The 12850-nt window shown below is 55.1% G+C and overlaps 1 protein-coding gene across 1 annotated transcript in view; it reads right to left on the reverse strand.

The window, feature by feature from the left end:
* Positions 1-6487: 6487 nt before the first annotated feature.
* Ramp1 (receptor activity modifying protein 1) overlaps positions 6488-12850 on the reverse strand; it is a 33467-nt gene continuing 27104 nt past the window's right edge. The window contains exon 3 of the mRNA XM_042702329.1: positions 6488-7075. Coding sequence (XP_042558263.1) covers positions 6820-7075 — 256 coding nt within the window. The 3' untranslated portion in view covers positions 6488-6819. The remainder of the gene's footprint in view (positions 7076-12850) is intronic.

Below are 12850 nucleotides of genomic sequence, written 5' to 3' on the forward strand. Positions count from 1 at the left end.
AAAAGTGTCAATCTGTGGGCTGTAGATTTTAAAATAGAAACAGCGATTGAGACAAAATTGACTTGATTGGGGAAAAAAAATCATTAAAAACAAAACATAGGCAGCATGATTTCTTAAAGTTCAGCATTGTAATGACAGTTGCTAGATACAGCTCATAATTTTCAAGTTAAGAATAATACAGAATTAATATAGTTCCAACTATGAAGAAAGAGACAGAGAAAGGAAGAAGGAAAGATGGAAGGAAAAAAAGAAAGGAAGGGAGAAAGAAAGAAAAGGAAGAGAAAGGAAGGAGGGAAGATAGAGAAAGAAAGAAAGGAAAAAAGAAAGAATGAACTAAAAAGCAATTGCAAAGCCAGCCCAGGCAGGAAAGTCTGAAACTTTTATCTCCAATTAATCAACACAAAGCTAAGTAGAGCTGTGGCTCAAGTGGTAGAGTGCCAGCCTTGACTGAAAAGGCTATGCAAGAGTGTGAGGTCCTGAGTTCAAACCCTAGTGCCAATGCTCAGACACATGCACACACACACACACACACACACACACACAAGCACATAAAAAATGACACCTCGTTGTGGTTTGTACTTCTAGGCCCCGTGGCAGGCTGGCTTTTTACACTTTGGCTTTTCTTGTTTATGTTCCATAGCTATTCCAGGACATGAGATACAAAGCTTTCTAACTCATTTTACTAAATGACAGCAAACAATAGCTCAAAAACTTCTGATAAAGGGCTAGAAAGGTGGCTCAGTAGTAGAATGCGTGCCTCGCATGCATGAGGCCCTGGGTTTGATTCCTCAGCACCACATAAGCAGATAAAGCTGGAAGTAGCACTGTGTCTCAAGTGGTAGAGCGCTAGCCTTGAGCTGAAGAGCTGAGGGGCAGCAAGTGGTAGAGCGCTAGCCTTGAGCTGAAGAGCTGAGGGGCAGCAAGTGGTAGAGTGCTAGCCTTGAGCTGAAGAGCTGAGGGGCAGCGCCCAGGCCCAGAGTTCAAGCCCCATGACCAAAAAAAAAAAATCCTGAATAAAGACCCTTCCAACACTACAGACTCACTGATGGTGCACATGAACAAGCAATAAAACAGACATTTTGTGTATAAAACATATACAAAGTATAAAAAGCACTGTGCAAGCCCAGTGCTGTTTGTGAGGAGAGTAGTAATTTATGAATGGATAAAGAACCTGGGCAGTGATTGGCTCACCAGGCTTCCTATAGCAATGCCCCTGGGAGAAGGCTGTCCCCAGCATCGCCCGCCAGAGAACAGCTGTGGAGAGCATCTTTCCCTCATGCAGCGGTTTTTGTTTGTTCCACTGGTACTGATGTTTGAATCCAGGGCCTGGGTGCTGACCCAGAGCTTTTTTGCTCACTGGTGCTTTACCACCTGAGACATAGCTGCACTTCTGGCTTTTGGCTGGTGAATTGGCGAGAAGAGTCTCACAGGCTTTCCTGCCTGGGCCGTCTTTGAACCATGATCCTCACCTATCCACCTCCTGAGTAGCTGGGATTACAGGCGTGAGCCACCAGTGTCCAACTTAATATATTTCTAATTTTAATTAAATTAATGGATTTAGTTTTTAGAGGAGAAATGAGACTCCATTTTGGCAAGGGTGTAATTAGAAACGTTTACTGATGTTATAGTTGGTAGTGGGGAGACACAAACATGTGTAACAGATCTGGAACTGTTTATACAAAGCCGAAGGGGCCCCTTGACCCAGAGCTCTACTTGTAAATATTTGTTTTAAGGAGGAAAGTCAGGTCGAGCCCTCTGCCCCTCCCCCGCGGTGTTGTTTATAAGTGACAATAAGCAAAACAGGCCACCCCTTCCCTCCGGAGCTTATAAAAACTGTGGTCGTGTTTTGCAGAATGACTGCAGTTTTTATTGAAAACATCATTTACCCACAACACAAGCCGCTTTTCTCTTTCAGAGATCCATCTGTGTATAACTAGCCACCTACTATGCACAGACCAAAATACAAATTAAAGTGTGGAAGACAATATGTCAAAATGGATGTTAAAAATGATCTGAGTAGTAGGAGTTAAGGCATTTTTAACCCATGCTTGCTACAACTACAAGTAGCTTTACCCCCTCCCTCCCCCCCCCCCCCCTCCGTCATGGGGCCTGAAATTCTGGGCCTGGGCACTGTCCCTCTTCAATCCAAGGCTAGGGCTCTACCACTTGAGCCACAGCACCACTTTTGGCTTTTTCTGCTTATGTGGTGCTGAGAAATTGAACCCAGGGCCTCATGCATGCAAGGCAAGCACTCTACCACTGAGCCACCTTTCCCAGCCCCTTTAAGTACCTTTGTACAGGACAACTTGAAAGAGGAAACAGATGGAATTCTGGGTTATTTCCAGATTTTCTCCCCTTCTGATCCATGTGATAAATGAACAGCATTGGGATTATTTTTCACAATTATTTATCTATTTTTTAAAAATTCATTGTGGCCCTGGGGTTTGAACTCAGGGCCTTGTGCTCTACTACTTGAGCTGCACACCTAGATGTCACAGTAATTCACATAGGATAGACTTCTTCCTAGAGGAGCAATGTCTGGGCCAGCTGCTGTGGGGTTTGTGGTCTGTCAGCTCAGCTGCCTGGAACGCTAAGAATGGGGGGATCGTGGCTCTAGCCAGCCCAGGCAGAAAAGTTTACGAGAGCCCCTCTCAACCCGTAGCTAGGCAAGGTGGCATAGGACTGCCACCCAGCTATGACAGGGGTGTAGAATAGGTCAGTTAAAGTCCAGGCACGCCCTGAGCAGGAGACAACACCCTGTCTCAAAAATATCTAAGTCAAAAGGTGTTGGAGGGTTGGTTCAGTAGTAGAGCACCTGCCTAGCAATCGTGGGGGCCTGAGTTCAAATCTCAGAACCAAAAAAATTTTTAAAAGAAGTTAAATGCTTAACCATGGAGGATTTGCTGATCAAGTTGTGGGTTGCTGACTTATTCATCACCACGACTGAGACTCAAACACGTTTTCTGAGGGGCTGGGAAGGTGGCTCAGTGGTAGAGCGCTTGCCTTGCATGCCTGAGGCCCTGGGTTCAATTCCTCAGCACCACATAAGCTAAAAGAAAAAAGCCGGAAGTGGCGCTGTGGCTCAAGTGGTAGAGCACTAGCCTTGAGCTGAAGAGCTGAGGGACAGTGCCCAGGCCGAGTTCAGGCCCTACGACCAGACCCCCAAAACAAAAACAAAACAAAAACCATGTTTTCTGAGTACCCACTCTACCTCTGTGTTTCCAGCATTAGTCACTGCTTTGGTCATGCTGGGTTGTCCATGGGAACATGGTGGCACCCCAACTTCCGTGCGCCCCTAGTGGCCAGTGTGTGCCCTGCATGGCGTCTCTGACCCTTCCTTCATCTGTTGGGGGAGGGGCGAGGTCCCTGGGTTCCCTACTGAGCCAATGAGCTCCCAGGTCTTTGAACAGCCGCTGCAGCCAGGTGTCCCCAGAGCAACGAGGCAGTGGGAAGAGCACCCCAGGGCCGGCCTGCAGATCACTTCCATCTGTGTGTGACCCTGCCAGAGACTAGGAAAGGGGGCACTTTGAAGTCCGCAAGGAGAGCATGAAGGAGGAGAGCTCTCCCGCCTTTCATCAAAAATCCATGGTTCCGCTGGCACCAGTTTTTATTCCAGATTGTTCTGTGCTGTCCTGGTTCACAGGAGGCAGCACAGATGGAGGAGAGACCTGGATTCAAGCTCTGGGTCCAGTACCCTTGCTGGGGACACGGGGCGTGCTGTTGCCTCTCCATGCCTCAGTGTCCCTACCTGCAAAGCAGACACGACTTCCAGGCCAGGGAGGCTGGGAGGGCCGAGGTGAGTGAGGCGTGCCAGCTCCTGGTCGTCTACCCTGAGGTCACGCCTCCCTCCACACACACACACACACACACACACACACACTGTGGGTAGCTGGCTGTGGACAGGTATGGCTGAAGCCTGCCTCCTCCTCCTCCTCCCCTCCTCCTCCTCCTCCCTCTCCCTCTCCTCCTCCCTCCTCCTCCTCCTCCCTCCTCCTCCTCCTCCCCTCCTCCTCCTCCCTCCTCCTCCCGCCCCCCTCCTCCTCCTCCTCCCTCCTCCTCCTCCTCCTCCTCCTCCTCCTCCCCCCCTCCTCCTCCTCACTAGCTCTTTTTGCAGGCCTTGCTTCTGTTCCTGAACATTCTTCTCTTCCTCTTTTCTAGTTCCCCTGATGGCTGACCCAGTTAACTCTAGAAAAGTACATGTCTTCTTCCAGTCGTTTCTCTGTTTCTTTTCAAAATCGATGTGGGGGCAAGGGGGAGGGACAAAGAAATGCTGTTCCCCTTGGGAGTATGGCACTGGGGGAGGAGAGCTGCCTGTTTCTCTTGAAAACAAGACCAGAAAGATGTTGGAGCCCAGGCTCTGGAGCCCTGGGAGGCCAGGCCCGAGGCTGCCCACCGCCGCTGCCACCGCCGCCACCTCCACACCTGAGCCGGCCCTCCGCAGCGGGCACGTGGCCAGACACGGCTCTGTCCTTGTGGTGCAGCTGCAAGAAGAAGAAAACCAGCCAGCTCCAGGTCGACTGCCCGCTCTTGAAAAGCACTTGGTTAAAATGAAGCACCAAAGAGCAATTCCAGTCACCATAGAGCTGTGGCAGGAACTTAACCAATGTCCCCAGGGCCGGGCGGACAGGGCTCCATCCCCGTCACCAGCCCTGAAGGACATGCTCCAAGGTCATACAGCTGGGAAAGGGGACAGAAGTCCCAGGCCACCTGAGAAGCGCAGGGATCCTGACCATGCCAGTCAGGGCTCCTGCCAGCAGGAAGTAACCCTGGCCACCGCGACTCAGGTGCTGGCTGCACATTGAAGCATGTGGCTGCCGTGTGTGTGTGTGTGTGTGTGTGTGTGTGTGTGTGTGTGTGCGCGCGCGGTGATTTCCCCAGGGTCATGTGGTGACGTGCCTGTGACTTTGGGTCATTCCCCCCTTCCTGTCCCCATGGCTGCCTTTTCCAGGGACCTCTTCTAGAAGTCACTCCACCCTCCACGGACTTCATTTCCTGAAACTTCATTTCCCCCGAAATGTCTCGTGTCCCAAGTTAGACTCAGGGCGCCGTCCTGGGGTGGGAGGCGGGGTGGGCGATGGGGAGGGAAGGGTGGGAGTGGGGTGGGAGGGGAGGGAGGGGCGGGAGCCGGGGTGGGAGCCATCCTGGGGTGGGCACCGCAGAGTGTCTTCTGGCCTCGGCCCTTGTGAATAGCACTGGGGCAGAGCGGACCGCATCCTCTGCACCTCTGTATCCTCAGGACCAATTCCTAGATGGGAAAGGACTTGGGAAGCCCTCGGCCCACACTTCTGCCCTGGCCTCCCGGATGGCGCTACCATGGCCTTTTTTGCTCAAGAAGAGGCGGGCTCCACATCTGGGATCCAGGGCTTTTTCTCCAGAGGAATGACATGTGCCTGGCTCGGCCTCTCTCCAGCTGGTTCCCAGGCAGCAGGGGGGCCGGCCAGGCTTTGAAGATGAGCCCGGTCCGGAGCAGATTCTTGGCTCGCAGGAGCCCTTGTCTCAGAGCAATGTCATCCGGGAGCTCATTAACGCGAGCCACTTTGGGAATAACAACCCATTTGGCAGATCCCATCGGCCAAGCCAAACGCCCTCCTCCTCTAGCTGTTGTGGGATTCTTTCGTAACTCCCCGTGCCCCCATGGGTTTCCATGACAAAGCTCTGGAAAAGAGGCCATTTCTCCAATTTAGGACACAAATAAGCTCAGTCTTCACCTCCTCCCCCCAAATAACCATTATTTCCTGGCTTCCTGGCGGGGGTGGGGGTGGGGGTGGGGTGGGGTGGGGGTGGGGGTGGGGAGGACCCAGGAGCCACTCCCCACCTGGAAGCCGTATGGCCCTCCTCTGGAGGAACCGAGTTTGACAAGATGGCAGCTTGGGAAACGCATGCGATGCTTTGGCCTCTTCCTCTTCTGTGAAATGGAGACGGTGTGGTTTCCTCCTCTAAGGGACTCTGCCTCTTACTAACGTGTTAGTGAGGCAGAGTTGGCTCCTGGCAAACCTGTCTGCTATTCTTGTACTTAGCTTCATTTCCAAGTGTCCAAAGCAGGGACAGCTGGATGCCGGTGGCTCACGCCTGTCATCCTAGCTACTCAGGAGGCTGAGATCTGAGGATTGTGGTTCAAAGCCAGCCAGGCAAGAAAGTCTACAAGACTCTTATCTCCAATTGACCACCAGAAAACTGGAAGTGGTGCTGTGGCTCAAGTAGTAGAGCGGCAGTCTTGAGCAAAAAAAGTTGCAGGGCAGTGCCCAGGCCAAGGACTGGCACATCCAACGAACAAACAAACAGGGACTGTGTGGTAGAGGAGAGGAGAGGAATCAGGCCTGAACATTTCTACCACAGGAGACCACCAGAGGCCTGACATGGCCACAGACAGAGGTTTCAGCCAGGACATCTGTCATCAGAGGAAATGGTTCCTCTGTGTGTGTGTGGAGTGTATTTCTCCCACTCTCCCAGTGGCTATTTCTCCCCTCAAATAAGAACACATCCCAAGTTCAAGGACAACTTTTTAATCACAATCTACGATTCACAAACACTTCTACTGGGTAAGTGGCCTGGGCTGGAGGCCAGAACTCTCGTGGTGGTTGCAAGCACCCCGAAGACCCGGGGCTGGGAACACCTCCTGGAGGGAGGAGAGCCAGGTCTCAGCTCTACCTCCAGCCAGGGTGTGTCTGGGATAATCCCACAGCTGGAGCAAGGCAGGACCAGGACCTGGCTTGCCATCTGCACCAGCCTCTGATGCCACTGCTGTGCCAGAGCCAGGGTCCCGTCCCTCCCTGCCCTCCCGCGCCTGCCAGAGCCAGGCTGGCAGGCTGCCCGGACCGCCTACACAATGCTCTCGGTGCGCTTGCTCCTCCAGACCACCAGCATGGTCATGAGCAGGGTCACCGTGATGGGGACCACGATGAAGGGGCAGAGGATGGTGCTGGGGGGGTCCCGGACAATCCTGCCCGAGACGGGGCAGCCGCTGAAGTAGCGCTGGTGGATGGCGATAAAGAACTTGTCCACTTCTGCGTTGGGCCAGAAGCGTCCCAGCTTGTCCGCCACGCTCCTGGTGCAGTCAGTGAGGTCCCCGTAGCTCCTGTGGGTGCAAAGGGAGGGGTTGGAAGCCCGGTAGGGCTCTCGGCCCTGAGGTGGTGGCCCCCAATTCGACGTGGAGGGCTCTCCCAAACTCCTGTCCCTAGAGACTCATGGCCACCACCAGTGAGCTAGGAGCCAGGAGCCAGGCTGCCTGCTGCTCCCTGGGCTGGGGGGGGAGGGGGGGAGGGGGGGAGGGGGGAGGGCCCGCTGTGCTTCCTACCTGCCCAAGGGAACCACAGAGTGGCTCTTTCCTGCCAGGCTCCAGGGTCGCTGTGGCAACATCGAAGGCCCAGGGGCCCAGGTCTGAGCAAAACCATGGAGGTTGGGGCCAGGCCGCGCCCAGGATGTTCCAAGAGGGATCCACAGCTGGCAGAGTCACAGAGTCCCCAGGAACCGCCCGAGGTGAGCGCGGGGGCTGCGCTTCCCAGGCTGTCGCGTGTGGAACTGTGCTCTGTGTGTGGCCCTGGGACTGTGACGTTGCCCTGCCCGTGTAACTTAGTTTCTATGCACACCTGTCTGTGGCCTTGTGTGTGTCTCGTTCTGTGTGCCGAGACTGTATTTTCTGTGAGCATGTGTCCCCACATGTGTGACTGTCATTTGCTGCACGTGACCCTCTGGCTGTGTCTCACTTCATAGCCACAGGGCTCACCGCCACCCCCGAACCAGCCCACAATACCTTTGCCCACCTGTGCCGCAGCCAGGCTCAGGGCAAGGCCTGTGTGCATCGGTGGCGTGACCCTGGTGTCCGCGGGGAGTGTGGGTGTGGTGCCGGGTGCTTTGGCCAGTGAGTGCAGGGAAAGGTGCTGTGCTGTCAGGTGATATGATGTCATGCGGTGAGACGTCAGGTGTTATGATGTCACATGGTGTGCTATCAGACGTGTGTCAGATGGTGTGATGTCATGTGTGATTCAGGTGTACTGTGGTGTCAGGTGGTATATCACGTGGTGTGATATTAAGTGTTGTGTCAGATGGTATGATGTCATGTGGTATGATTTTGGTGTGTTGTGATGTCAGGTGGTATGATGTCATGGTGTGATTTCACTGTGCTGAGATGTCAGGTGTTATGGTGTCAGGTGGTCTGATTTTGGTGTGCCATGGTGTCGAGTGGTGTGATGTCACATGGTGTGATTTCGGTGTGCTGTGCTGTCGGGTGGTGTGATTTCGGTGTGCTGTGGTGTTGAGTGGTGTGATTTTGGTGTGGTGTGATTTCGGTGTGCTGTGCTGTCGGGTGGTGTGATTTTGGTGTGCTGTGGTGTTGAGTGGTGTGATTTCACGTGGTGTGATTTCGGTGTGCTGTGCTGTTGGGTGGTGTGATGTCACGTGGTGTGATTTTGGTGTGCTGTGGTGTTGAGTGGTGTGATTTCACGTGGTGTGATTTCGGTGTGCTGTGCTGTCGGGTGGTGTGATTTCAGTGTGCTGTGGTGTTGAGTGGTGTGATTTCACATGGTGTGATTTCGGTGTGCTGTGCTGTCGGGTGGTGATTTCAGTGTGCTGTGGTGTTGAGTGGTGTGATTTCATGTGGTGTGATTTCGGTGTGCTGTGCTGTCGGGTGGTGTGATGTCACGTGGTGTGATTTTGGTATGCTGTGCTGTCGGGTGGTGTGATTTCGGTGTGCTGTGGTGTTGAGTGGTGTGATGTCACATGGTGTGATTTCGGTGTGCTGTGCTGTCGGGTGGTGTGATTTTGGTGTGCTGTGTTGAGTGGTGTGATGTCACGTGGTGTGATTTTGGTGTGCTGTGCTGTCGGGTGCTGTCAGTTGTTGTGTCCGAGGCCATCAGGAGTCCCTGTGGCCCTGAGGCCGCAGTGAGGGTGGCCCACTTGTCTTGGGCCCATCCAGGGACTCTCCCTTGCCCTGGATCCTGAGGGCCACTGGGGAGATGGGCCACTGTCCCCTGGCTCTGAACAGCTTGTGGCCATGTGACTTTCTTTCCAATGAAGCCCACCAAAGCTGTCCCTGACAGACAATGCCCTGGGTCCTTTTCTGGGTCACCGTCCAGGCAGGCAGGGAGATTCAAACCCCCGCTGGAGGAAGGGAAACGGAGGTGTGAGGAGGCCAGGCTCACGAGCCCCAACGTGCCACCTTTGCCCCACCATGCCTTGGTGAATAGCCCGGGGTTGGGCAGAGAAGCCCTTACGGGGTCTGGGCCTCTTCTTGGGCTGCAGACCTCGCATGCGTGCACCTTACCGCCATCCACACTCCACCACAAGACACACCGCAGGCCTGACACCCACACCAGGCTGTGCTGGTCAGGCCTGGGGCTCGGGTTGCAGTGCGGCCTGCCCTGCTCCCTGTTAATGGGGGTTTGGCACCCCTTACCTTCCAGAAGGGAAGGTGGGGGGGGACAGGGGGGAGAGTGACAGGCAACCACAGGGCCCTCCAGGCCACCATCTGGCTTCAGGGCTCACAGCAGCACAGTGTGGACACTCCCTTGTCTGCATCCAAACCCCACACCACACGTCTGTCCTCTGCCCAGTCCCGAAGTGCGTCCAGCCCCACGGGCCGCTGAGTTACTCCAGGACCAGCGAATCCCTTCACCCCTGCTCAGCCACCTGGCCTGCAGCGTGAGGCCCTGGAAGGTGTGTCCTCGGGGCTCACACTCAAGCTCAGCTAGAACTGCGAACCCAGGAAGCCCAGGTCACACAGGGAGAGAGGGGCAGCCTGACGCCACGACCATCTCAACCCAGCTGAGATCACCAGAGGCAACGGGAAACGAGAGGCAGGGGATTGCTGAGAAATAAAGAGACATGAAATGACAGATCCAGGAAACCCAGAAAGCCCTAAATGGGACCAAAGCCAGAGCTACAGTAACAACCAGCTCTGCACCATGCCCACCAACGCCAGCGTGCTGAAAACCCACGATGATGATCTTGAAATCGTTCAGAGAGGAAAGGAGCCCCAAGAGGAGCGGCTGCACACGCCATCACCAACTTCCAGCAGAGTCGAGGTGAGCCGGACACTGGGCCGAAGCTTCACAACTTGAGCCGTCCAGAACCCTACACCCAACAACACAGCCTTCAAATAAGGGGTTAAATAGACCTCTTCTAAAAGGGGCGGGGCTAGGGGAGCTCATTGCCTGTGCTGTAAGAAAGTGAAGCAAGGGCTGGGAAGGTGGCTCAGTGGTAGAGTGCCTGCCTTGCATGCATGAAGCCCTGGGTTCCATTCCTCAGTACCACAAACACAGAAAAAGCCAGAAGTGGTGCTGTGGCTCAAGTGATGGAGTGCTAGCCTTGAGCAAAAGAAGCTCAGGGACAGCGCCCAGGCCTTGAGTTCAAGCCCCAGGACTGGCAAAAAAAAAAAAAATGTGAAGCAAGTCCTTCAGCCCAAAACTGCAACACTTGGGCATTGGTGGCTCACACCTGCTCAGGCTGCCGAGACATGAAGATCATGGTTAGAAGCCAGTGGGGAAGAAAGTCTATGACACGCTGATCTCTAACCACCCAAATTCTAGCTGGCAGGCATAGCTCAGGTGGCAGAGCGCCAGCGTGAGTGAGCTGAGCGGGCTCGGGGCTCTGGCTTCCGGCCATCCCTGCCTGAGGTGCGGCGTGCAGAGACGCCCAGACTCGCCTGCACAGCCAGGTGCTCACAAGTTCTGGTCTGCTCCTGCTGGGCGTGGGGAGGGAGGGAGGCAGGGAGGGGCCTTGGGGAAGGGGTGCAGAGAGAACTAAGCAAACCTGAAACTAGACTTCCAGGGCCTGGATCCCAAGTGGACAGGACTAAGGCCCACTGGGGTGGGCGTCGCCGCTGCCCCTTGACTCGAGGCCAGGGGCCTGTAGACTGTCCACCCCTTCTGTGTGGGGGAAGGGAAGGGGGAGGGGCCCCAATCTGAGGTAGCCCTGGAGAGGCCACCGTCTGGTGGCCTGGCCTTTTTAAGGAGACGCTGATAGGAGTGGGAGAGCCCCATTGCACACAGGAGGCTACCTTGGGGGTCTCTGGGAAGCAGGAACGGGGGCCACCAAGTGTTCCCTGCTACCCCAGAGATAGGCAGACGCAGGAACTCAGCACTCAGACACGAAACTTCCTGTGGGCCTTCTTCCTAAGCCTCTTACAGAGCTATGAAAATAATGAACACTCAGCCAGGCACCAGTGGCTCACACCTGTAATCCTGGCTACTCAGGAGAGAGGCTGAGACCTGGAGGCTAGCAGTTCAGAACCAGTCTGAGTGAAGTCTGTAAGTTTCCATCTCTGGACAGTAAAATGCCAGGCTGGAGGCATGGCTCAAGTGGTAGAGCGTGAGCTGTGCACAAGCAAGCTGAGCAGTGGCTAGGCCTGAGTCCAAGCCCTTACCAATGTGCGTACACACACACACGCACACACACACGCACGCACTCACATACACACGCACGCACTCACACACACACACACATACACACACGCGTGCACATACACACGCACACACACACACGCACGCACTCACACACACACGCACGCGCACACACACATACGCACACACATACACACGCACACACACACACGCACGCGTGCACACACGCACACGCACGCGCGCACACACACACACACGCGCACACACACGCACACACGCGCACACACACGCACTCACACACACACACGCACGCGCACACACACATACGCACACACATACACACGCACACACATACATACACACACGCACGCGCGCACACACACGCGCACACACGCACGCGTGCACACACGCACACGCACTCGCGCACAGACACGCACGTACACACACACACACACACACACACACACACACACGATGCTGCAAACTTGAACACTTCCCAAAGGAAACTTGCTGTGAGGGCCAAGGCTGGGGGGTGGGGGTAGACAGGGAGCCCGGCCGGGGTGCCTCACTGCGTGCCTGGTCTGTACTGAGGCGCAGGCCACGGAAGGCCGTCTAGTCAGTCACGGTTGATGTTTGGCCTCATCTTGAGATTCTTGCAACATGCAGTTTGCAGTTTGCATAGCTGCATCATGGAGCCCCGCTGCTTTCCAGGCACAGAAAGCATACCTCCGTCACCTGTCCTTGAGGGCGGTTCTCGGAAATGCAGCCACTGGGTCCCTAGCACCTCGACAGCAGGTTACGGATCAGTGTTGGCAAAGTGCTTTTCAAAATGTGCTGGTCTCCCCACGGCCAGGTCTCAGGTTCGCAGGCCCTGCCGCAGCCCACGCCCGCTCTCGCTCTCCTCATTGCTGGGCTAAAGGGCCATCAGTCATTCTGCTTGCAGAAGTGATTAACCAAATGCCCCGTGCTGCCTCAGCGGGCCATGCAGGCCTGGTCCCCCACCTCTGGCACAGACTGGCAGGGTGCCAGGCAGGGTCCCTCCCCCAGCCACGGTACCAGGAGCTGCCAGCGCTGGGGCGGCCAGGCTCGGAACTGCTGGCCGATGGCAGTGCCGGTGCAGTGCCAGTGCCTGCTTCTAGGTCTGGTGCAGATTTAGGCATGGTGCCTGGCCAGCCTTGTGTGGAGTTTGCAGCATAAGCCTCAAACCAGCTGTCAAGGAAGAGGGAGTGAACACATTGGCTGCTGGGTGCCCACCTGGCCAGGCCTCCCCTCCCCTAATTTGCTCTGCGTCCTGCACTTTAGGGAGAGGAGACTAAGGCATGAACAGGTGAGATGAGGCGCCAGGGGCAGGCAGGATAAGAAGTGGGACTGGAGCCGGGCGCCTATGGCTCACACCTGGAATCCTAGCGACTCAGGAGGCTGAGATCTGAGGATCGCAGTTCAGAGCCAGCCTGAGCAGGAAAGTCCACGAGACTCTTATCTCCAATAAACCAACAGAAAACTGGAAGTGGCGC

The sequence above is a fragment of the Dipodomys spectabilis genome, unplaced genomic scaffold, assembly GCF_019054845.1.
Source record: "Dipodomys spectabilis isolate Male_0828 unplaced genomic scaffold, ASM1905484v1 ptg000321l, whole genome shotgun sequence".
In the NCBI taxonomy this organism is placed as follows: Eukaryota; Metazoa; Chordata; class Mammalia; order Rodentia; family Heteromyidae; genus Dipodomys; species Dipodomys spectabilis.